The sequence below is a fragment of the Rutilus rutilus genome (assembly GCF_951802725.1).
Source record: "Rutilus rutilus genome assembly, chromosome: 21".
In the NCBI taxonomy this organism is placed as follows: Eukaryota; Metazoa; Chordata; class Actinopteri; order Cypriniformes; family Leuciscidae; genus Rutilus; species Rutilus rutilus.
Window position 1 is genome coordinate 5,662,219 of NC_140226.1, and position 26,533 is coordinate 5,688,751.

The 26,533-nt window shown below is 37.8% G+C and overlaps 1 protein-coding gene across 2 annotated transcripts in view; it reads left to right on the forward strand.

Moving 5' to 3' along the window:
• Positions 1 to 26,533, forward strand: part of col12a1a (collagen, type XII, alpha 1a) — an 82,502-nt gene that overhangs the window by 43,513 nt on the left and 12,456 nt on the right. For both annotated transcript variants that reach the window (XM_084392447.1, XM_084392448.1), the window contains 28 exons: positions 790 to 922; positions 1,030 to 1,050; positions 1,137 to 1,276; positions 3,806 to 3,935; positions 4,081 to 4,220; positions 5,788 to 5,917; positions 8,034 to 8,176; positions 9,892 to 10,021; positions 10,559 to 10,701; positions 10,843 to 10,972; positions 11,708 to 11,827; positions 11,936 to 12,082; positions 12,181 to 12,297; positions 12,944 to 13,096; positions 13,178 to 13,252; positions 13,811 to 13,950; positions 14,135 to 14,258; positions 14,978 to 15,121; positions 15,274 to 15,438; positions 15,529 to 15,567; positions 15,686 to 15,824; positions 17,187 to 17,329; positions 17,605 to 17,714; positions 22,898 to 23,056; positions 23,325 to 23,402; positions 25,634 to 25,720; positions 26,162 to 26,215; positions 26,357 to 26,452. In XM_084392447.1, coding sequence (XP_084248573.1) covers positions 790 to 922; positions 1,030 to 1,050; positions 1,137 to 1,276; positions 3,806 to 3,935; positions 4,081 to 4,220; positions 5,788 to 5,917; positions 8,034 to 8,176; positions 9,892 to 10,021; positions 10,559 to 10,701; positions 10,843 to 10,972; positions 11,708 to 11,827; positions 11,936 to 12,082; positions 12,181 to 12,297; positions 12,944 to 13,096; positions 13,178 to 13,252; positions 13,811 to 13,950; positions 14,135 to 14,258; positions 14,978 to 15,121; positions 15,274 to 15,438; positions 15,529 to 15,567; positions 15,686 to 15,824; positions 17,187 to 17,329; positions 17,605 to 17,714; positions 22,898 to 23,056; positions 23,325 to 23,402; positions 25,634 to 25,720; positions 26,162 to 26,215; positions 26,357 to 26,452 — 3,330 coding nt within the window. The remainder of the gene's footprint in view (positions 1 to 789; positions 923 to 1,029; positions 1,051 to 1,136; positions 1,277 to 3,805; positions 3,936 to 4,080; positions 4,221 to 5,787; positions 5,918 to 8,033; positions 8,177 to 9,891; positions 10,022 to 10,558; positions 10,702 to 10,842; positions 10,973 to 11,707; positions 11,828 to 11,935; positions 12,083 to 12,180; positions 12,298 to 12,943; positions 13,097 to 13,177; positions 13,253 to 13,810; positions 13,951 to 14,134; positions 14,259 to 14,977; positions 15,122 to 15,273; positions 15,439 to 15,528; positions 15,568 to 15,685; positions 15,825 to 17,186; positions 17,330 to 17,604; positions 17,715 to 22,897; positions 23,057 to 23,324; positions 23,403 to 25,633; positions 25,721 to 26,161; positions 26,216 to 26,356; positions 26,453 to 26,533) is intronic.

Here is a 26,533-nt window from a genome sequence, read left to right on the forward strand (position 1 = left end):
TCTAAAAATCAGTATATTCAAATTTAATGCCACTGTAAAATCATCTGCTAATTTAAGATGAAAATATTCAGGTAACAGGTTTTAGGATATTGGCTTTAGTTTAACATCTGAGTTTTACATAGTTAGAACATTGAGTGAAAAAAAGTGATTTTTGACAGGTTTCTCTACAAAGTTTTGTAAAATACACCAAAAATACTAAAATGAGTTTTCAAAAGCTAAGAAAAGTTATATAGCTTTATAAAAGTTTTTAACTATTAAATACTTAAGTACAATTAAATGTGGGTATTTTTTCCTTTAACCTTTTTATAATTCCAATTTTCATTTTAATTCTTTGTTAAAGTTTGAGTAATTTTGTGTTTTTTTATACAAATGTCTATATAGAATTTATTAGATTTATTTCAGTTGTAGTTTTAGTTATTTTTGTGCATCAACTTAAACTGAAAAAAAAAGAAAACTGTTTTAATAAATAAAAATAAAAATATTATATTTTATTTTAGAATATGTTTTGTATTTTCTTTTATTTCAAGCAATTGATATGTTTTGGTTTGGTTTTTGGGGGTTAGGTACTTTTAAGTGAGTACAATTCTTGATATCTTCATAATATCTATTCTTTACATGTACAATTTTTCAGTACTTTTTACACCGCTTCATGCAATAGTGATTGTTAGTATCTAGCCACAGGAAGTAGCAGTAGTATTGTTGGTATCTCAGTACTGGTAAATGGTAAATTAATGTTTAGCAGATGTACAGTACTGTACAGTATGCGTCTAATACCACACTCTTCCTCAGGATATCCTGAGCAATGAGGACACCACTTCCGTTCTGGAGAACCTGGAGCCGGACACCCTCTATGACGTTACTATCACTGCCATTTACCCCGATGAGTCTGAGAGCGAAGATCTTCTTGGCAAGCAACGCACATGTAAGAAACCACAAAATCCATATAATAAATCTGAGTTTTTTCAAATACTGTACCTCAGCCACCATATGTGAATTTGACAAACTCTGACTCTTTCTCTCCATACCCAGTGGCCAAATTCATTACACCAGGTGAGTCTGTTGTTTTCAAGATATGACATTTGACATGAATTATGTTTTAGAATGCAAAACTGAAATATCAGTATTTTTTCTTATAGCTCCTAGTGGACCTCCTCAAAACCTCCTGGTGTTCAACGCTACCACCACCTCCCTCACCGCCAAATGGGATCACGCTCCCGGACGAGTCCAAAACTACAAGATCACCTACGTGCCGGTTGCAGGAGGAAGATCACAATCTGTAAGGAACATTTCACCTTTTGAAACTTATCAAGTTGATATTATCTGGCTGACTGAACTGGCGTTGTGTATCATTTCCACTAGCGGCACCAAACGAAATTGCTAACATGTTTCCCAGTGATTTAGAATTCTTACGAAATTTGATTTGAATGATTGTCACTAAATGTTTTGGACCCTAAAAAACTTTTGAGCCAAAAATTGTGCACGTAACCTTTCATTCACTCATCCAATACACAAATCACTTAATCTGCTAGTCTCATCTTGTGCATGCGTGTACTTCATAAGTTTACAGTGTGATTAAGATGTAAAACTTTATTCCAATGGAGATAGATAAGTTAGACTTTTAAATTTAATGAATTAGTCAATTAATGAGGTTATAAAAAACTCCATGTACTCTACCGTTCAAAGGTTTGGGGTCAGTACGATAAAAAAAATGATTAAAAAAAAATACTTTTTTCATCAGTGACGCTTTCAATTTAACAGAGCAACAGTAAAGACATTTATAAATGTACAAATTATTTCTATGTCAAGTAAATGCTGCTCTTTTGAACTTTCTGGTCATCAAACAATCCTTAAAAAATATTTCATTTCCAGAAAAAAATATGAAGTAGCATAAATGATTTTTGACATTGATAATAATCAGAAATATTTCTTGAGCAGCAAATCAGCATATTAAAATGATTTCTGAAGGATCATGTGACACCGAAGACCGGAGTAATGATGCTGAAAATTCAGCTTTGATCACAGGAATAAATTACATTTTAGATATATATTAAAATAGAAAACAGCTATTTTAAATTGTAATCATATTTCACAATATTACTGTTTTTACTGTGAACATTAGGACCTCAGTGAACGTGAGAAATTTTTTCCCGAAAATCTTACAGACCTCAAAAATTTGAACAGGAACGTCCTGAATAAAATCCGCCACCTTCACACTGTTAACTTAGACCTGTAGTTTGCATGATGTCTTTAGATAAATGCTGTCACTGTACAGCACAATAGGTTTAATCTAAATTATTTATTGTTTTATTGACATTATATTTTCTATGAATAGCTGCACTAGCTGGAACAGCACATTTAATATTCCCTACAGGTTGATGTGATTTTCAGTGGCATGATTGCTCTGGTTTAAGCTGGTCTCCCAGCCTGGCACTTTACCCAAAACCACTCTCAAACCAGCAAACCAGGCCAGGTCTGGAGAACCGCAAATCTTACGCAGTTTCAAGATGTTTTTGTCTTCAGGATCAGCTATCATCTTATTATTTTCCATGTTTTCATGGTATCTGCGAAGGTGCAGATGTGTTGTTTTTCTGTCCTAAAATCATCGCAGTGATTTTTCAGCCTCTGTTTTCTTCATCAAGAAGGCAGATTTACACTGGCAGCAGTCACAGAAATAACAGCGTAAAACTGCACGCTGTTTTGCTTTGCTGAAAAACAATCCTATCTGCAATCATATTTATGATGTGCTGTTCCTGACATTTAATGCGGTTGATTTTAGCTTATTTAATGGAATATTCTGGTGACATGCTGTTGATTACCAAAGAAAACTATTATGACACGTCCATCAATTTAGTTGAATATCTCATTTAGAGTAAATGTAAATGCGTTCCTGTTTGCTTTATCAGGCTGAGGAATGGGTCAAAATTATTTTGGTAACACTTAACAACAGGGATTGACATATATAGACTATATATATATTATAGTCTATATAAAGTTCAACCTGCCTGTATCAAAGTTTCTAGTAGGAGTGTCTGCGTTACACGCCAATGCTGAAAAACACACGCATTTGGTGGGTATATATTTATTTATATTTATATATATATATTTTTTTTTTTTTACATTTTTTTTATTATTATTATTATAAAAAATTTTTATTGTAGTTTTTTTAAAATGGCATCTGAAGTAATAAATTACATGCAATGTAGTATTATCAAAAATAAACACTTTCGATATTGCACTTAATCAGTCAAATACATACAAAATAATGTCAAAATGCCGGCATTGGCAAATATTCATGTAAACACAGTCAGTTATGTTTTAAGTGAATGTAAACATTTGAGAAAGAAAACACATGTGTAACAGTATAATTGATCAGTGAATCAGGTCTTAAAGTGACGGCAGCCTAATACACCTGCTGACAAAATATGAGATAATATTAAAAATATCTATATGGCAGTTTTTCCCATTGGTTTCGACGTCAAAATTGTGACCAGTGAAAATGCTGAGTGGCTAGTAACTTTGCAACAGTGTTTCATTTGTTAACAGTAGGAAACTGTATTATTTAACATGAACTAACAGTGATATATAATTCTAAAGCATTTATTAATCTTTTAATTTCAATCAAAAGTTGCATCTGTTAATATTATTTAATGGACCTGAGCTGACATGTACTAACAACGAACAGCTGTATTTTCATTACTGACATTAACAAAGATCAATAAATACCGTAACAAATGAACTGCTCATTGTTAGTTAATTTCAGTTCATGGATTTACACAATAAACACAATTCATTTTCTCTGTCACAGACACAAATTGGAGGAAAGAAAAACACAGTTATTCTGCAGAAACTGACTCCAGATACTCCCTACTCCATCACTGTTGCTGCAATCTACGCCAGTGGAGATGTCAAAGACATTTCTGGCCAAGGAAAGACATGTGCGTGACCAAACACGTGACTTCACCGCATTCACAGGACCTGTTGGTCACCCAGCTACATTAATGCATTTTCAAATAATATGTAAATGACATAAATTAGGTCATTGCTGACACGCTGAATAGAGTTTTCTGTGTGTTCCCATAGTACCGCTGGGCAGTGTGAGAAACCTTCAGGTCACGGACCCCACGGTCAGCACTCTGAATGTACGCTGGGAGCCGGCTGAGGGGAGCGTACGGCAATACAGGATTTACTACCAGCCCGTCACAGGGGGTGCAGAAGACATGGTACGTCCCAGGGCTCCTCTTAACTATTATATCATGTTCCAGGTCAGTTTGACCCGCAACACTGTCAGAAACAGTGGTGAAGCTAAGGTGTTTTTCTTGAAATTGTGTGACTGTTTCTCATGTAGGGTCGTGAACATGCCTGGTGTTGTGGAATATGCGCTCGAAAATTGTAATATGATTGTAACGTTAGCGGGTCAATTTTACCCGTAACTTTAAAGGCTTAAGGCAGGTGCACAGACCCAAAATAAACATAAAATAAAAAATATATTTTATGTTGTCAGATTCTCAACTACCCGTTGAGGGTGTTTACATTTAGGGATTTGGCAAATGCTTTATTCGTAAATTTTTAGCAGTTCATACATGTGAATTTTGCTGAAATCGAACCCATGATCTTGTCGTTGTTAGCTCCATGCTATACTGTTTATGCTTCAAGAAAGTACAATAAATTATATGATTAAAATAAAAAATGTAAATACATTATACAGTAATAATACAGTAATAACGTTCACGTTTTGTGAAAAAACGAACGTTTTTTATTTTTTTTATCATATGTTCTTATAGTTACACTTTATTTTAAGGTGTCCTTGTTAGTGCAGTTCAATTATACATTCATAATTGCATAATTACATAATTATACATTCAAGTGCTGAGTAATATTAATTAACTACATGTACTTACTATAGGGTTGGGATTAAATTTGGTTTAGGGTTGTTATGCATAATTTATAGTTATTACTACAGTAACTACATATAATGTGTAACAAGGACACTGCAAAATAAAGTGTTACCGTTCTCATTTTTGTAATGTATGAGTAGAATTAATGTTAAAGGTAACTTACCTGATTTTTTACCTGATTGCAAAATGCAAAAAATACCATAGTCTTGCATTGAAGGCCAGAATATCACAGAGAATTATGGTTGTGCTCTTTTGACTTGGACAGTGACCAACCACAAAGCAACAGCCAGGCAACCACTTGGACAAGTGCATAGAAATGTTAGCCTGGAAATCCAGAGCTAAATCTAAAAGATTAATGGTCTGGCGTCGACTAATGAAAATCGGCCAGCTCGAGGGGCGGCACCAAGCATGCATTTGAAAATCTCACTGCACGCAATTGGATAACACTACGACCAATCACGACAAGTTATCGCTTAGCTACCAGCGGAGCTAACTGTCGGCAAAACAGCAAAAACGCCCCTCTTGCAAAGGAACGATTCGAGCGCCGTCTTCTGTTCCTCTTTTAGAGAAAAAGTCTAAATCTTTCATTGTAGCGGCCAAAGCCGTTTCAAACAACTGGTGTTCATCCATAGCCATCTTGCAATGTTTACTAATGACTTCGACGTCGCAGCGCTGTCGTCATCTCGCCTCTGGCCCGCCTATATCAGATAACCCGATGTGATTGGTGCAGCTCAGATCGAGGGGTATATTTAATGAGCATCATTACTCGACACCAGAGTAACTCGCTGAGCAAATTCAACTTGTGCTCTCGCGAGAACTCTGGATTACCAGGGTATAGAAATGTACCAGACAAAACAAAAAAATAAAAACCTGTTATTGTTTGTTCTCTTAGGCTCAAGTTCCTGGAAGCACCACCAGTACAGTTCTGAAGAACCTGCTGTCTGACACCGAGTACACCGTAACAGTAGTGCCAGTATACGCTCCTGGAGAGGGCAGGCGCATGTCGGAGAATGGAAAAACCTGTGAGTTCATGCAGCTTCTTCTTATTTTAGCACGACTGGAAAGCAAATAATTCCCAAACTCATCCATCATATACTCCCCAATCACAGAAAATCATCTGGCTTTACCATTAAAGTTTTGCACCTATAAATAGAATCTCAGAGACTTGCCCAAAGATTGTGTCAGCTTTATTGGATTGATCACCAAGGGAGGAATGCCGATGTGCTGGCAACCCTTTAAATGTGACTCCAGGCTGGGCTTAATGAGCCTTCTTTATGGGGTGTAATGACTGGAGATGCTGGAGCGAGGGCTACAAAACAATCTATTTCACCAAATGTAAAACCCAGGGAGGTGCAAGGACATAAAAGCACCCTTATTTACTGCTGTCAGCTCAATGCTCCTCTTTTTGGAGTCAAACTAACAGGTTTTTGTTGGCGTCACTGTTTTTCCACCAGTGGTTTGCTTCCCATCATCTGCGTTACTTTGTTTTCCAGTTTTCTTTTTGTGGCTGTGCCACGTTAATGCAAGTGTTAGTTTTGTTTAAAAACTAGAAGCAGGGTTTTTGCTGTTGGAAATCTAAAGCCCGTTGTTTCCATGATGTCATGATTCCTGATGTGTGTTAATCAAAGTTGTGCACAAATTACAGTAAATATCACCATACTTCCCTGGTTGATTGATTACATTATACATATGACCACGGAATACAAAAAAAAAAAGGTAATTGCGACTTTTTATCTTACAATTCTGACTTTTTTCTCACAATTGCAAGTTATAAAGTCAGAATTATGAGATATAAACTCGCAAGTCCAATTCTGAGAAAAAAAGTCAGATCACAATTCTGACATTTTCTCGCAATTGCACGTTTATATCTTACAATTCTGACTTTATTTCTCAGAATTGCGAGTTTATATCACGCAATTCGGACTTTATAACTCGCAATTGCGAGTTTATATCTCACAGTTATGAGAAATGAAGTTGCTATTCTGAAAAAAAAAAAAAGTCAGAATTTGCGAGATAAAAGTGGCGGAAACAAGCTTCTATAATTATCTACTGAACGCTTGATAAAGCCAGCTTCAAAATTTGTTTCATTTTAATGACATATTAGAGTCAAAGGTTTTTACAGAAAGGATTTTGGAAATCTTCTTTTATCATTCAATTATAAAAAAATAAAAAAACTGCCAGAATAAAATCAATTTTCACAATGTTTTTAGGAATGAAATGTATAAAGTCAAGCAAATGATATATGAAGAAACCCCTCTTCAAAACTTCAGAATATATATATGATTAGAAAAATAAAATAATTTTGAGTAAACGGCCTTTAAAGATAATAAATGAATTGTAATTGAAATCTACAGACACAAATAGATAAAGTGCAATAAAATAAACTCAACAAGCCAAATAGCTCAAAATATCAGCATCAATATATTGGGTCTAATTAATTACTAAGTAATCTAATTACTAATTCCCTTGAAAAAGCAAAGTAAGGGATTACTCTTAATTACAGTTACTTCTGATGTAATTGCATTAAATACTGTATAGACTATATTAGGTAAAAATGTATGTTTTTAATGTAACCTTCTCTCTTTATATACTTTGGTCAGTTCAAGTATAATTTATGCACTTGTATATTGTTATTTAAAAGAATCAAAAGTGCAGTTTCATGTCTGTCCTTGTATTGTTCAACTGGTTGAGCTTGATATGGGATTTAGAAAGTAATTAGTAATAAGTAATCCAATACATTTTAGAGAGAGTGATTAGTACAGTAATCTAATTACACCGTTGAAGATGTAATTAGTAGCTAGTAACTAATTACTTTTTTAGATTTACTTACCCAACACTGCTCGAGACTAACTCAAATGCTGTGTATCAACCAAATTGATAAAGAGTTTTAGTTCACAGGACATTTATCCAAACATGAGACGGGTCTCTCTTGACCCTTTTGAAATGTTTAATTTGATTCTGTAGTGGTTGACATTGAAACTTCCGTTGCTACTACTGTGTTTAGACCCGGACATTCAGTGGGAAATCCTTATTTTCAGGGTCTTGTAAATAGTTGTACATTACTTTACCTCTTTAACCACTCACTCCTTTTACTGTCTTTTCGTTTTATGATACTGCTCCCGCTCATGTCTGAAACAGTGGTGCGGACCCCTGCCAAGAACATCCAGGTTTACAACCCCACCACAAACACCCTGAACGTGCGCTGGGAGCCGGCGTCCGGAGAAGTGCTGCAGTATCGGGTCGTCTACTCCCCCCTCTATGGAACCCGGCCCTCTGAATCTGTAAGTCCTTGTCTTTAGGCTCGCGAGAGAGAGAACGTATGTGAAATACCGCCGTGACACTTTTGAGTACAACGGTCTGTTTGCACTCGGTCCCTCTGCAAAGATGTTTGTGTTTTTTAATGTCGTGTAACCACATTCTCACATGAACTTCACTGCCTGAGAGGGATTTTCGCAAAGCTCCGAAAACCCATAAACGGCTTTGATTGTTGTCAGACCCTTTCGTAAAGAAAGCAGCTGTGTTAAATCTGCATCAGCCCAAACCGGTTTTATTTCAGCACAGAGGAAAACAGAGTACGAACATTCTGTCTTGTGTCTTAACAGAACTAGCTTCTTATCTGCAGCCACGAAGACCTTGTGGAAAATTGTTATGGACGTTTTCCATCACTACGGCTTGTTTTCCAAATCTGTTGCATTGAGTCAGAAATTCTCTGCGCTTTCATTTCAACCTCCAATATGCAATGAATTCTTTCAAATTTTCCACTGAAACGCTGAAAAAACCCAAAGCACAGACGTACAATCAATCGTCAACTGGTCTCAATTTTCAGAATAAAGGATAGTGTTGTCAGGAGTGAAAAAAGGGAGTTCCCATGTCATTAATTGGGAATTCAGTGACCCCCATGACCTGGCATTGTGAAGAGCGATGAAAGGAGGTGATTGCCTGCCACTGTCAGCACGTCATTCACTCGTATCTCCACAACTGAGAGACCATTAACACATCAAAGGAATGTTTCCGCTGCCTCTTGCTTTGCATTGGCTGAGAAAGTGATCGCTAATGATTGGGTTGGAAATCAGTGGTGACACAAACATCAGTAAGTGCAAGAAGTCATCTCTAGAAAAACAGCCAAGCTTCTTTCTCAGGGTGTAATATATCAGAGACTTTAAAGCCAGCAATTCTGCTGTTTGATCGTAAGAGATTGTACAGTTTTTCTCAATCGCTTTGGCTCAATTCTCAAATGACTTTTTTTTTTGTTGTTCAAAAAAATCTCTGAATAATTCGTTTCTTGTTCACATCAGTTTCTCATTGATTTAAGCAAATTGCATGTGTTTTGGCACATGTGCAAAAGAGTAAGTACAATTGTCTACAATTTGCACAATGACTTGATTATCAAAACTGATGAGTTGATTCTCAGTGAAACTCTTCACAACTTCTAAACATTTTTTCATCGTGTGATCAAAATCTGTTATATTCCATAAATATTTATGACATGGAATGTTTGTAATGTTTACTAAATTGGCCAATAGCCTGCCGTTGTAATTATTAGGAATCACAATCATATCAATCAACCCATATGTATATATATATATATATATATATATATATATATATATATATATATAAATATATGGAGTTTGCTGACAGCGCAATCACCAACATTTTTGAACATGGAGGAACATCACACAATGTTCGATTGTTCGATAGATAGATAAACTTTAGGTAGATAAAAGAGATAGATAGACAGACCATTGGTTAAACTTGTAGCAAATGTTGTTCTGATGATCCTAAAATAAGTTTAATTTAGTTAAAAAACATAATTTTTACCCATTTGATTTTCCTTTTGATTTGGTGGTGAAATGTGACTTGCATATGTCCTTTTTGAGATTCACTCATTAATCAATGCAAAAGCATCTGAAGTCTCAGATGTCACTAGTTAACAAAGACAGCCTCTGTGTCACTCCCTGGTGGTTAACTATTCCTCTCTGTTATTGTCTGTAAGGTCCTTGTCCCAGGGAACACCGTCACTGCCCTGCTGGAGCAGCTGGAATCAGACACACCATACTCTGTGAGTGTGGTGGCCCTGTATGCTGACGGAGAGGGCTCCTCGGTGTCTGATAATGGGAAAACACGTGAGTCTGAGCGCAGGAAGCCCTTTGTTAGGTGTTCATGGCTCATTCTCAGGACACAGTGCCATTTGTGCAATGAAATGTCAGGATTTTCATGTATTTATTATTTATACTTCAGTTGCAAGGGTAGCTGCTAAAATGTCAGGAAATCTAATTTCCCAACTTTCCCAACAAGGATTGTTATCAGATTTATCATCAAAATGTCAAATGTTTAATTCTCGAGCTATTTCCCACAATCCCAACTCAATACATAATTTAATCTCCATCAAATGGCTTTACTAAGCAATGCCATTGCTCCACCTTACACTTGTGCCAAAACATTTCTGCACAAAAAATGATCATAATAACCTTTCCCATGACGGAGAGCTACTGAGCTCTCTGAGGCATACAGTAAGTAAGTTTAGTATGGTTGTTATTTATATCAGTAGTAAGTCATAGGGGCACAAATAGCACATAAATGGCCCAATTTCTTGGGAATGATCCTTTTGTCTTCTAATGCATTATTTTGAGGGATAATTTTGACTGTTCTTCTGATGACAGTGCCCCGCAGCGGCCCCAGGAACCTGCGTGTGTATGACCCGACCACCAGCACGCTGTCCGTGACCTGGGAGCACGCAGTAGGACCTGTGCTTCAGTACCGCATCGTCTACGCACCCACCACTGGAGATCCCATTGAGGAATTTGTACGTGGTGTTGAAGTTTATAGTAGTTATTATGAAGGACTTACATTAGATATTTATAATCATGTATAATCATGTATAATCATGACCCGTGGACATCATTTGACTGACTGTATGCGGTTTTTCCTGCTGTTTTTCTCATAGACAAGCGTGCCTGGCAACAGAAACTCTGTCATCTTGCAAAACCTGCAGCCAGACACTCCTTACAACATCATCGTTGAGGCCATTTATCAAGAAGGCCCTGGAGGAAGTCTCTCTGGAGATGGAAAAACATGTGAGGATGGTTACATTATCTCATGTTACTGCTTTATAGACAGACAGACAGAAAAAAAAAGATAGATAGACAAATAGATAAGCAGACAGACGATCGATTGTCTGACTGACAGACGGACGGACAGATAGACCGATATAGACAGATAGATAGACAGATAGATAGATAGACAGACAGATAGATAGATAGATAGATAGATAGATAGACAGACAGACAGACAGACAGACAGACAGACAGACAGACAGACAGACAGACAGACAGATAGATAGATAGATAGATAGATAGATAGATAGATAGATAGATAGATAGATAGAGAGATAGACAAAGATAGACAGACAGATAGACAGACAGACAGACATACAGACAGATAGATAGAGGTTGACAGATAGATAGACAGACAGACAGACAGATAGACATACAGACAGATAGATAGAGGTTGACAGATAGATAGACAGACAGACAGACAGACAGACAGACAGATAGATAGATAGATAGAGGTAGATAGACAGACAGACAGACAGACAGATAGATAGATAGATAGATAGATAGATAGATAGATAGATAGATAGATAGATAGATAGATAGATAGATAGATAGATAGATAGATAGATAGATAGATAGATAGATAGATAGATAAAATGCTGGACAAACAGATCAATTGATAGTAAAATGCTGTTTCATGTAAACACACACTGGTAAGATGTGTTTGCTCATATTGAATGTTTCTGTCTTCTTCAGTGGGTCTCCTGGAGCCTCGTAACCTGCGTGTGTCAGACGAGTGGTACACTCGTTTCCGTGTGTCCTGGGATCCTGTGCCTGTGCGTGTCAACGGTTACAAGCTGGTCTACACACCAGCGGGTAAGAGAGGTTTAGACCATTTTACCATGTCGTCATTATCTAGACATCATGTTGGAGGTCAAACTGGGACACATTCTAGTAAGCTCTGTGTTTTGCGTGTTGTTCCAGGCACAGATAACACCATGGAAGTGTTTGTTGGAGATGTTACTACACACAACCTGCCCAACCTCCAGCCTGGCACAACGTACGACCTGAAGGTTTATGCTCAGTATGACTCAGGCATGAGTGGAGCTCTGGTCGGACAGGGAACCACCTGTACGTGCTTGTTCCTTCAACTGAGAACTTTTATGGACATGTTATCAGATTGTTTAGAAATGCCTGTTTAAACTGTGGAATGCTGTTTACCGTTGCAGTGTATCTCAATGTGACCGACCTCAACACATACAACGTCGGCTATGACTCATTCTGCATCAGATGGACTCCTCATCGGGCGGCAACCTCTTACAGGCTCAAAGTCAATCCTTTCAATCGTAAGGACAAATTCACTAAACAAAAATGGTGCATTTTCTTCACATTCCAGCTACTGTTATACGGTTTGAAGAGTCCATATTAGACATTATACTAATTACATGTATAAGTGACTTTGCAACTACATTAACAACCTCTTGTTAATTTGCAACAACATGTCAATTATCTCTCATTAGAGCATTAGTAGACTGTTAGGTTCAGGTTAGTAGAATAAGATGACATGTAGTTGCAAAGTTTCTTACAGTCAGTAAAATATCTGTTGGGAGCATCAAAATAAAGAGTTAGCAGATATTAAACAGACCGTCTACTGATACTCTAATGACTGCTAGTTGACATGTAGCTGCACATAGGGCTGTGCGATTAATCGTAATCGTTTGCTTCCAGCGATTATGAAAACAAGATAATTATGAAAACTGCTGCATTCACTTTCGTTCCTCCCAAAAAAACTAAAATTTAACATTCAAATCAGCCGAATGTCTGATATCGTGACATAAGACTGATCATATTGACCAAAAATAATCGTGATTATGATTTTTGCCATAATTGAGCAGACCTAGTTGCACAGTTACGTCTCGTTTAAAATGCACTATTGAAATAAAGTGTCAGCGTTTGTATAACCTCTCATTGCTCCTCTTCTGTCATCATTAGCGGCTAACCGCGGAGGTCAGGAGGTCACTATCACCGCTGCCGAGAGCCAGTACTGTTTTGACGGGCTGACCCCAGACGCGCTGTACAACGCCACAGTCTACACACAGACCCCCAACCAGGAGGGGCCAGGAGTCAGTGTCAAAGAGCGCACATGTAAGTCCTGACGCCTTCAGAGGAGTTCAGTCCCACGGCTCTGTTCTCAGTGTCCTCATGTCTGCGTTCTCCTCTCTGTAGTGGTGAAGCCCACCGTAGCCCCAACACTGCCTCCGACTCCTCCACCTCCACCCTCCATCCCGGGAGCACTCGAGGGTAAAGACACTGCACAAACATTATTACCTTTTTCATATATTACTGCAGATAATCTCACGGTTGGAATATGTTGTGTATTTTATTCACTGCCGTTCAAAATGTTGCTGTCAGTAAGATAAAAAAAAAAAAAGAAGAAGAAATTACTACTTTTATTCAGCAAGGATGTGATGAATTGATCAAAAGATGCGGTAAAGACATTTATAATGTTAGATTTATATTTCAAAGAAATGCTGTTCTTTTTGTACTTTTATTCATCTAATAATCCTAAAAAAGTATCATGGTTACCACAAATAATATTAAGAAGCACAACTGTTTTCAACATTGATAATAATGCGAAAAGTTTCAATATTTCTGTTTTTACTGTACTTTTATAAATAAAATATATGCAGTCTTGTTGAGCATAAGAGACTCCTTTAAAAAAATATAGATAGATAGACAGACAGATAGATAGATAGATAGATAGATAGATAGATAGACTTCATCACAGCTAAAAGTACATTCATCAGGGTTGATATGATTTATTACTATACCTCATTAAATCTGGTTTTGTAATGTCAGTGTGCAGAGGTGCCAAGGCTGACCTGGTGTTCCTGATCGACGGCTCGTGGAGCATCGGAGACGAGAGCTTCGCTAAAGTCCGTCAGTTTGTCTTCAGCATGATTGGGGCCTTCGATGTCATCAGCCATGAGGGCATGCAGGTACTGACCCGTCTGCAGTCATGTGACTGACCCGTCTGCAGTCATGTGACTGACCCCTCAGCAGTCATGTGACTGACCCGTCTGTAGTCATGTGACTAACCCGTCAACAGTCATGATTGCATGCGCACGACTCCCTGACCGAGCTGTGATTCATGTGGTGTTTTGTCTCATTCTGTGAAAACAGGTGTCTTTTGTGCAGTACAGCGATGATGCTAAAACCGAGTTCAAACTGAACACCTACCACGACAAGGGAATGGTTCTGTCCGCCCTTCAGATGGTCAATTACAGAGGAGGAAACACCAAAACAGGTTTGTGATACACTGAGCGCGGCGTACGTACACATCAACACGCTCAACTTCTCCCAAACGTCAGCTTTTTGAATGAACCCGTTGTCCCTTTTTACATGCAAACCAATAAACCGGCAACTCGGTTTTACTCAACTCGACTTTATTAAAAAATCCCCAGTAGTGACGTCAAAACCTAATCATTCATGATTCTGATGCCAAGTAGCCTATTCAGTTTGTTATGTGAGACGTGATGTGTAATAAATAAGTAGTATTTTAACTGTACCACTTCTGCTTCAGCGGCACAAGATGAGAAGACATTTATATCATCTTGGGTCATAAAAAAGTGTCAGAGTTTGCAGAATGAGCTTAAATCTGGAGTAAGGGCTCTTTCCTGGTGCATATCACACGCACATTGCTATAAGTCGACAGAACGCAGATTACTGTGTTTACATTCCGGGGAATGGGTTTTTATCTAGCTGTTCTGATTGGTTAATGCTTAAACTGTTTATGTCTTTACTCCGATAAAGGAAAACGGGTTAAAGGATTAGTTCACTTTCTGTCCATGCCTTTTCAGCGCTACTTTTTCCTGACAATAGTTAAACACCAAAAGAGCGTTTGCGCTGGGGCAAGTTTTAAGTAAATCTGGCCCTAAGTGTTTGAATGCTGTTTGGCAAAAACAGAAACAAAATCTACGAAATACTTCATTTCTTGCACTGTGTATATGTGTGTGAATGCATTAGGTGCTGCGCTGAAGCATATTGGAGATAAGGTGTTCATCTCAGACAGCGGGATGAGGAGAACCGTTCCCAAGGTTCTGGTTGTGGTAACCGATGGACGTTCTCAAGATGATGTGAAGAAGAGTGCTACTAAACTACAGCATGCAGGTAACACAAATCCCATTGATCATGCATGGCCTCAGTCTCTTTATGCAACATTTAACTGCTTACTTTGGGGTGAAATGCGACCCGGGCAAGTTCTTGACAGGTTTTGACAGGCGATGTATCTCCCTAAAGCCTCGGTGTTGTCTTTTCCACAGGCTTCAGTGTGTTTGTGGTGGGTGTCGCAGACGTAGACACTGCCGAACTGAGGAACATTGGAAGCAAGCCAAGCGAGAGACACGTCTTTATCGTTGATGACTTTGATGCATTTGCTAAGATCCAAGACAACCTCATTACGTTCATCTGTGAAACGGCAACATCCAGTAGGAAGTCATTCTTTTAGTCTGCATTGTTTAACTCTAACATGAAAGACAAGAGTAAAATAATTTCCTGATTTCTTTTCTTTCTCACAGCTTGTCCTTTGATTTACCTCGATGGATTCACATCACCAGGTCAGAACTTGACTCTCGAGTCCATATTCGATGACTTCCCGTCATCATAGTCTTGTTTTCCTCTATCATCACACACTGTTATGCATCTCATGATTGATGTTTTGATGAAAACGCATAGGTTTCAGGATGCTGGAGGCTTTTAACATCACTGACAGGACGTTTGCTGGCATGAGCGGCGTCTCCATGGAATCAGGCTCCTTCAACAGTTACATTGCGTACAGACTCCATAAGGACGCATTCATTTCCCAGCCCACAAAGTAGGTCGGATTGCAGTGCAAGTGTGTTTTCTGAGCTGCTCCTTTACAGACTGTAATGGTATTTAGGCAATCACAGTTATTTTAACCATCTTCAGAGGGCTTGCAGTCTATGGTCTCGGCAGCTTTTTTTCCCCCAAGAAGCATTTCTCCTTGTTTGTTGTAGTAGCTTGTGAGAGTGTCAGATTTTACAGAAATTTCCAGTGGTAACTCATAAAAACATTCTCATGATTGACCTGAAGATTAAATTCATCCTCTGCTACTTTTGAGGAGAAAATCCTATTTTAAAGAGTTTTATGTGGCTTGACTGAAGACAAGTTCAAGCAGAAGTCACTGCCAACCGGTTGCTTTTGTGGTAGAAATTTGTCTGGCAAAGTTTTTCTATTTACAGTTGTTACAATAGTGTATTGAACTATTAAACAATAGTACAGAAACTATGTGTTCTGTACAATGTAGTGGACACCAGCATCAGAGAGTCAGAGAATTAAACTTATTTAAAAATATATATATATATTAATTGAAATACAGCTTCAAAAAGTAATATAAATATTAGATAAAAAATCATAAAATTAAAACTGAACTAAAACTAAAACGGAAAATAATACAAAATAAGTAAATTAATAAATAATAATATAAATAATACATTTAATAGTAATATTTAAAAAAATATATACTAAAAATGACAAAATCACATAACAAAATTACAAAAAAAAAAAAAAATGAAAATTGAAAATATATGTGAAAGCTAATTCAAAATATATAAAAAACTATAATATACATAATACTAAAATTTAAAGTTAATTTATTTACTATTAACTATTTAATTATTTTAAGTACAAATTAATACACAAAAACCCTAGAGCGACTGATGTTTCGGGAAGGTCAGATTTTAAGCTTTCAAATGTTATCTCATATCAGAGCATCCACTGAAAGCAGGGATTTCAAAACTGCGGCAGGTTTGTGTGGCTTTCTTTTTCTGATTGTTTCAATGGTGCCGCTCTCCAATATGCTATAGTGAGTGTACCTCAGTTTGTCCTGAGCTCACTGAAGATCTGGTCTGAAGGCAAGCTTGATTAATTTATCTTTAATGATGTGTATTCGTGGGTTGGCAAGCAGCAGTTCGAATGGAAACACTCTGAGCACCAGAGAAGGGAAAATACTTTCAGTGTGTTGCGATTTCTCATGGCTGCAAGTCTGTTTGTATTTTTCTCAGAGGACAGTATGTGAATCTGTTCTGCACCTTTTGATTTATGTCTGGTTTCACTGCACAACAAATTAATCTGCATAAAGCCTTTCATTTTTTCTGTTGTCATCAGACAATACAAGTTTTTTGTATTGATAAACGAGCTGTATTTTTCTTTAAAGGGAAATCCATCCAGATGGTCTTCCTCCCTCCTACACGCTGATTCTCCTCTTCCGTCTCCTTCCCGACACCGGCAAGGATGCGTTTGACATATGGCAGATATCAGACAAGAACAACAACCCTGAGGTCGGGCTCACCGTTGACCGTAAGCAGTTTTTATCTTCCTTGTCTCATGTGTGTGTGTTCATGCAGTCAGCCTTGCGGTGTCTGCTGAACCTCATTTAGAAACCCAGACCCTCTAAATGGGTTCCAGATTTTATGGTTGCAGTGATTTATAGCAGTAATTGCTCAGAAATGCATAATCAACCCATTTAGTGCATGAAGTTCATATTAGCATGGAGATTATTTGTGTTGTTGTTGCCTCATATTTACCTGGTCACTCGGTGCAGAGCCATGTGTAAGTGTGTGTTTTGTTCTCAGCCTCCAGTAGAGTCATCTCATTCTACAATAAGGACTCCAGAGGGGAAATTCAGAAAGTCTCCTTTGATAACGACCTTGTGAAGAAAGTTTTCCACGGCAGTTTCCACAAGGTAGAATGATTTTACTTACTTTGGTCGACTACTTGGACATTTAAAGGGGTCCTTTTATGCTTTTTACATCTTTCATTAGTGTGTAATGTTGCTGCTTAAAAAAGCTCTGCAAAGTTACAAAGCACAAAGTCACTCCAAAGACGGTTAGTCTCTATGTCAGTACGCACTGTTTCTGAACTCCCTGAAACGCCTCCATTGTAGTCTTGAGTTTTCTTCCGGGAATGAATTATATTCCTCATTTAAATAATTCCTGCCCAAAGCATACGCAGAATAAAGTGACGGGGCCTGGTTGAGTTAGTTAGTAGTGCGTTGAAACTCGCAGCTATAGTAAAGTACGGGGCATTTCCCAAACACGCTCGAAGCGATTGACCAATCACAACACACTGCTCCAGCTGACCAATCAGAACACAGTGTGCTTTTGAGAAGGAGGAGCTTCATAGAGACAGGAACTAAACGGAGCGTTACTGAAAGAGGAGCTGGAATAATGTAAAATATGGGAAAAATAAGGTGTTTTTTGAGCATTCAAGCATGAAAACCCTAACCAAATAAAGACGTTGTAAAAGGGCATAATAGGTCCCCTTAAAAATTGTCAGCAATGACACACATTAAAATAATAAAAGAAGACCTGAACCGGTTCTTTTACATGTCCGTCGTTGAATTGTATCTTCTTTATCTTGACTGTGACCGTGCATATGAATCAATCAGATGGATTTGAACTTGCAGTCTCCTTTTTTAAATACTCCCAGATAGAGCACATTAAGAAAGTGCTGGAATTTCTCTGGAAGAATATTAGTCCCTGCAAAGCAGTAAAGATTGTTTGGTACAGTATAACGATTTTGGAAGCGATGGCTTGTGCTATAAGTCTTGGCTAATAAATTCAGAACAAGTTTCCCACTGAAGACACGGTTTTACTTCTTGGAGCTCAATGAAAGATTTGTCACTGTTGGTTTGCCTTTCGCTTTAAATTGCGATGTTTATGGCCCATATGGTGAGCGCTCATTGTTGCAGGTTTGTGCATGAGCAGTTTCCAGTTTGTGGTTCATGAGAGCTAAAAATCATCAATCATTACTATTGAATATGTTGTAAAAGTGGACGTTAATGATGTTATTTTTAAATAAAGGGTTTTGCTTTCTCAGAGGTTATTCTAGGCCCAGTGCACACGCTGAGTCTCTTTAAAGCTAAACATGTAATCATTTTGTCATGTTTGTCCCAAGTGACTGCTGACATAGTTTAATTGCTAATGTAAAAAACGTCTGACAACCAGGAGACTGTAATTTATACTAGCGTCTTGGCAAATCAGATTTCAAGATGTGCTAATTTTACATCCACACATGAAAGATTTGGGGAAATTTGAAAGCACAGCTTGAGCAATCGGGGTGAATCTCAAGAAGCCTGTAAAGACCACCGGAAAGTCGAAGAAAATGAAGACTATTTCCTATTGATGTAATACAAAAAAATGAAGTATTTTAAAAAATAAAGCATTTAAACATCATTATAGTATTTTTGTACAGCATTGTGTTTGTATTTTAGTGTAAAAAGCTGTAGTGCTGTATTATAGTAATGTGGCATACTAGAATAATTAGTAATAATAATGAAAATTTACTAACAAAAACCAGACCTAAAATAGACTTTTATTTGAATTTCTTTTGGTTGTTTGCATGAGATTCACCCATGGACATCATTACAATGACTTCACTGACAAAGTGATGTCATACAGTGTGCATTTTGGCTTATCTAAGGGCCAATTTGTGGTCCTGGGTTGGTGCATAAAAGCATTGGTTTGCAGCTGTAGTCTACTGTATGTTCAGCAACCACTGGCATTACTAGAGACTTGAACACAGAACAACAATTCTGAGCTAAGGTTGTGATTAGCTGACCACCTTGGTTACAAGATTACAGACTGGTTACATGCAAAGGAAACCTCTCAGTTTCAGCAAACCCATCAAACCCCAGCAAACATTGGAAAGTTGAGAAGGTTCTTTAAAGTTAAAGAATTTCTTTCTTCTCTCTCAGGTTTGTTTGTGCTTGCTAAAGGCCCGTTCACAACAAGGACGATAACTATAAAGTTTTAATGATCATTTTTATTCTATAGACATCCACACCACAATTATAATGATATAACGACAGAGGAACGATATTGTTGGAATCATTTTCAGAACAATCTTTTCCAGCTGATGAATGATAAAAACATTGACAGCCAATCAGAATCCACTTGACTTTAAGGAGCTCGAGCATTTAAAGTGACAGGCGACAAGAAAAATAACGTTATCGTGCATTGGACAGTAATATAATTAATGTGAACAACCCTATACATATTAGACTACACTGCATCATGTGCCATTTGCGATAACAGACATGAATGCTACTTCAAATTGTGCAGTTTGTTGAAAATAGGCGTGCTATTACTTTTCTAAATAACTGGCCGAACCTTTTTTTATTTTTGATAGACTGACAATAAAATGGACCAAATAAAAAAGAAAAAAGAAAAAAAGACGAAGCAAAACCCCAGCATATTGTGGAGAGTTTGCATTGGCAATGTCATGGGATGAATCTCATGAAGCCTGTCAAGATCACCAGAAAGTCAACAAAAATGATGTTGCTTAAAGAAAGTGCAGCCTATATGAATCCTTATTCATCTTAAATGATGCCACTGCCAAACCACATGAACATGCATCGTCTGAAGGATTACGAATTTGTAAGGGTTAATTTATTTGTAATAGTTAATAACAACCTAAAAGCCTTTATTATCAGAATTAAAATATGAGTGTCCACAAAAGTGTGTACACTGTGCCAGTATAGTGTTTAATAAGAGTGCTTAGAAAGCCATAGGAAATGAAAACAGCTATTAAAGGGATTCTATGGTGAACCGCACAATACCACACAGAACACTGGCCCCTTCTCGATGCCATTTCCTTCCTTTTATAAAATCCCTCTGATTATGAATTTACTAGCTAAAATTAATCCATGAATAAATGCTTTCCGAGGTAGATTTGAAGTTCATGTCATGTGAACGGTTTGGAAGCATTCCTCACATGAAGCACAGATTAGACTCACAATGACTTTTTAGTGTTAATGTGCGATCACATTTACCATTTAACATTTTGTGAGCAAAAATCCAGACACTTTTATAGTAATCTGCACAATCAGAAGTTCTACATAGATTTCAAATGCAAATTCTGTGTTAAAGGGTTAGTTCACCCAAAAATGAAAATTCTGTCAGTAATTACTCACCCTTACTTACTTGTTCCAACCCCGTAAGACCTTCGTTCATCTTCGGAACACAAATTAAGATATTTTTGATTAAATCTGAGAGCTGGATCACTCCTCCATAGGCTTCTAAGGGAATGAAACTTGCTGGCCCAGAAAAGTTATTAAAGAGATCGTTAAAATAGTCCAAGTGACTACAGTGGCTCAATCTTAAGTTTATCAAGCGACGAGAATACTTTTTGTGCGCAAAAAACCCCCAAAATAACGACTTTATTCACTATTCATACTCTCTCTGAGTAATTACTGACAGAATTTTCATTTTTGGGTGAACTAACCCTTTAAGTTGCGGCCACATTTACCGTTACTCTATGACATTTTGCGGGCAAAATCCAAATTTCAATAGGAATCCATGCAATCGAGAGTTTTACGTGGCAGAATTTTTTTTTTTTTTTTCTTACATTTCACGCATGTTGAAGTTCACCGCATTGACGAGTGTTAAGGTGCAGTCAAATTTACCATTGCTCGGTGAAATTTCACACGCAAAATCAAGTCACACATTTGGGAGTTTCGTGATAAGTGATAAGTTCCCCACTCATATATTTCGCTTGTGTTCAAGTTTGCGCAAATCCCCACGTTGACCAACATAAAGCTGCTTGGTTTTATAAGTGTCTACATTCAGCACAACTCTATTGACAACGAACAACGGAACTTTTTTTTGCCCGTGAAATTTCGCTGACATTTTCTAATGTGACAGCACAGTTAGCATGTTACTAAGCTAACAACATGATATAATGTATATAAATGATAAAATGCATAGCACACACAAATATTGCAGTAAGTATCAATGCAGCGCTTAAGATTTTGGAAAGTAACATTTTTAAATGATAGTTTGAAACCACTTACTGTCTAAAATGTGAATTTACTCACAAATAGGAAATGGTGGGAAAAGATGGCCAGCCAAAGGTGCAACTATGAAATGGAGGCAGATAGATATAATGAAAGTCTGACAGGACAGAGTGAAAGACTAGAGATTAAACCACATGGTGGGCTTTTTCAGAAACCCACAGTAGCCAGAATGGGAGGAGAACTGGAGAAAGTGTGAATGCAAAGTACATGGTGCAAACGAATGAGACTGTAGCACTGTTATTTGGCTCTGACAGTTACGACACACTTTCCACCTTAACAACAATGGTCTCTCAGCTTATAGTTTTTGAATGGATGGCTACAGTATTGTATTCTCAGCTTCACAAAAGCTTTTGAACCTACTATTTGGATAAGCTTCTGAAGCTTTCTATCCGAAGCCTTAACTTCAGACCCCTTCTGCTTGTGGGAAGCCAAATGCTGGTTGCCAAAGATGTTGACGATATTTTGGCAAGAAATATTACCTTGCTTTTGGACTGCTGGTTTACAAAGTATGAATATCAGATGTAGGAGACGGTCAGACTTTTTGACTGAAAATAGGGGGAACGAGCGCATTAGACGGTCAGCCGCAGAATGACATAATAGCAACATGTGGTGACGCTACATAAAGAAAACGTTGTATTCCCCCTACAAAAAAAAAAAAAGTATGGAAAAAGCATTTCAGTGGTTGCATCCGCATGTAGAATCTCAAAGTGTATTCAAAGGGGAAATTACAGTTGGTAAACCAGTTAATATTATCTGCTGACATGAACATTCGTATTTGTGTTCGACAATTGGCATGTCTTTACATAATGAACTAATTAAACTCATTATAGTTGGACAGAAACTGTTTTTGGAAGAATTGAGAGCGTAACTCTAAACATAGTTCACAGGCCGTGGGGTTAATGTTGTCATGGGAGAACGGTTTCGGAAAGGATGACTTCTGAGAATTTTTTTGTCAATCAGGCAGTTTTGTGAATCTCTTTTATAAAGATTTATGAACCAACCCAAGATGTCTAGAGTACTGAGTAATGGTTGGATTGCACCACTGAAGTATTTGCACTTTATTTTTGCAGCTTCACATTTCTATTTCACCGAAAAATGTCAAACTCAACATCGACTGCCAAGAGGTGGCTGAGAAAGAGATCAAAGAAGCCAACAACATATCCACAGATGGCTATGAAGTCCTTGGAAAAATGGCAAAGTCTGGTGGTTCAAAGAGGCAGTCAGCCACAGTAAGCACAGATTGCTCATTCCCTTCGATACTGTCAGAGATCCAAACACGCACCAACCTATTAATCCTATGAATATACCCTGCCCTTTCCTTTGTCCCCTCATCCTCAATCAATTGCATGTCCTCCCAACCATTCATGCCTGAGCGGATTCGATTCTCTCTGTATTCCTTTTCAACACACTGTTGTGTGCATGGTTTTTTTTAACTCCCGGCGCTCAATGCGAGCCATCTGTAACATCCGTTTGTGTTCCCATTTTTCTCTCCCGCAGTTCCAACTCCAGATGTTTGATATTGTCTGCAGTTTGGGCTGGACAAGTCGAGACAAATGTTGTGATATTCCAGCAATGGTAAGTAGGGATTGTGTATAGATTGTCATCTTGACGGATGAGCTTTTGTCTACTGTTTGGTCAGTACGCTGATGGCTTTTAGTGAAAGAACACTTGATAGTGGTAACTGAGAAAAGGCCATTGAGCTTTGCAGACTTCACAAGATGTTCCCCTTAACACAGCTGTCAAGCTTCTGAACAGTTCATGGTTGTGTTTCGATATGACTTCCTTTTTCATGCTGATTGCCCTTTTCCATAATGTATCTTTGCACAGTCCCCTTGCAGCAATATGTCATTCACTGTAAAGCAGTAATAGGGCTCTCAGTTCATAGGTTAATCTTCCTCAAAATCAAGCATAGAGAACTGTAACACATTAACCCATATTTCACTTTATGTTAGTGATGAGTTAAGTAATGCTCATCAGACTATGCATTCTATTTACATTGACTGCATATACAATTGAATTTCCACACAATGGGTGGATTTAAATGAACTTTACACAGTATTTACTCAAAGGTCTAAAAAAGGGCACTTTTCATAACGGAAATAGCATTAAAGGGATAGTTTGCCACCCAAAATGGAAAATGATGTCATCTTTTACTCACCCTCATGTCTTTCCAAACCTGTAAGGGTTTCTGTCTTCCATGGAGCACGTGGATTTTTGTTATTGGGTGAACCGTTCCTTTAACATTTGTCTTCACTGGAATTAAAGGGCTTAGCCAAACCCGTTCATTAGAAGGGAGTGTGCACATACTTCTGTCCATGGAGTGTAGTTGAAGGGCAGGTAGATGTACACCATTGAAGCCAGTGCAGCATTTCGTTTTTATCTTTGCTTAAACTTACTTGAGATAAAATAAAATAAAATAAAACTGTGAAATTTACAGTAACAAAACAGCAAATGTGGTGGGCAGACCATAAAAATACGTTTACAACTTAAATTTATGGTAAATAAAAAAAAGGTGTATATTTCATTAACTGAACTAAAATCTGTTTTTTACCTTTATATTATACTGACAACCACCATAAAAACAGGTGGTAGAGAAAGCCACATGATGAATCAGAGTTCATCACAAGTGACTTTTCCTCAAACTGATGTAAATATTACTAAATCATTAAATGTGAGTTGTTAAAAAGAGGATTCTAGGAATGTCAGTTTATGGCTTTTCATTGTAAATTATAAGATGACTTTGTATTACATTAAATAACATGAAATGTCCCAGTTAGATCTATTATAGTTTTTCTCAGTATACAAATTGCCATTAACCAATTTAAAGGATTAGTTCACTTTCAAAAAATGTTTTGCTGATAATTAGTCAAAAAGAAATTAAGGTTTTTGAGGAAAACATTCCAGGATTTTTCTACACAGAATGGACTTCAATGGCAACCAACTATACCGGTGTTCAAAGAAGGTTCAAATGTCCGTCTCAATGCAGCTTCAAAGTCTCTACACGATCCCAGTCGAGAAATATGGGTCTTATCCAGCGAAACGATCAGTTTCCAACGTGATGACGTAATATGTGGCGCATCTCAGAGATGGTACAAGACAGGCATTTGTGGTTAAAAAGTATATTTATATAATTTTTTTAGAAAATGACTGATCGTTTCGCTAGACAAGACCGTTATTTCTCGACTGGGATCGTGTAGAGACTTTGAAGCTGCATTGAGACGGACATTTGAACCTTCTTTGAACATTGGTATAGTTGGTTGCCATTGAAGTCCATTCTGTGTAGAAAAATCCTGGAATGTTTTTCCTCAAAAACCTTCATTTCTTTTTGACTGAAGAAGGAAAGACATGGAAATCTTGGATGACATCGGGGTGAGTAAATAATCAACAAAAAGTTTTTTGAAAGTGAACTAATCCTTTAACAATGTACATCAAGTCAAGTCACCTTTATTTCTATAGCGCTTTATACAACACAGATCGCTTTACAGTGCTAAACAGGATTGTGATGCATTTCGGCTGTTGTTCAGCTGAAGTCAGTTCAGTGTTGATTCAGTTCCATTGTAAAGATCATCAATTATTACATTAGTTCATTTTCTCTATAAAGCAGTTTTACATCTCATCGTCCAGCTCAGTTTTCATACAGTCAGATCAATAACATTGTTGAAGATTAAGTATATTTAAGAATATTAAATTAATATTACGTTATACCAGCTGTCTTTATCTTTACAGCTCTTTTGCTTTTTTAGTTTTTTTTTTACGAACTGTTTAGTGTTTTCAGCAGTGTTTGATTTATATCTCCATCTCTGTAGCGAGAAGAAGCCAAATGTCCCGCTCTTCCTCACTCCTGCACATGTGCTCAGGACAGCATCGGTCCTCCAGGCCCAGCGGGACCTCCGGTAAGATCATTAGAGTCCCCTGATGTTTCTCCTGTCTCTGAAGTCATCATGCTACCGCTGCAAATCTCACTTCTGATGATGGGGACGAAAACGTCCAGAGTTCAGGGATAGGGGGATATTTTCCCCAAAGCCTCTGCGCTGTAATTTCAGCCCTGCTCTTTACATTAAGCTCAGGAATATGATTATGGGGCCTCTTCTCTCTACACCGTTATGCATGGATTGAACATCTGGGATTACCGATGGTTAACAGCACAGCGTGAGCTAATGACTAGTGACTTACTCATGGATTCGCTTATAGGTCAGAAAACTGAAGTGAAGACCACTGGGTAGGCCTTGGACGTGTGCACTTAGAAACATTACTGTCTTTAGAGCCGTTACAGAATAATGAATCCTCTGAACTCCACTGCCACTGAGATTCTAAGCATGCCTCTTTTTTTTCAGGGTGGCCCCGGTACAAAAGGCCCGCGAGGTGAGAGAGGAGAGTCTGGCCCCACGGTAAGCTCATCCTGCTTCTGAAATGACCTGCAAATGGACAGATACTTGATCAGTACCTTAGAGAACCAGTTTCTCTCTTAGCACTTCTTCCTAGAGTGTTTAAATGGATAAATGAACGTGATTTTAACTCCTTCATTTCAGGGTTCAGTGGGCCCACGTGGGGAGCAGGGTGCACCAGGTCAGATGGGACCTCCAGGCCCACAGGGTCCTAATGGATTGTCTATTCCTGGTGAACCAGTAAGTAAAACGCAAAACTTTGCATTGTGAAATATTGCATTGCCCCTCATTGCCCCTAACTATTAACCCTTTCCTCGCCAG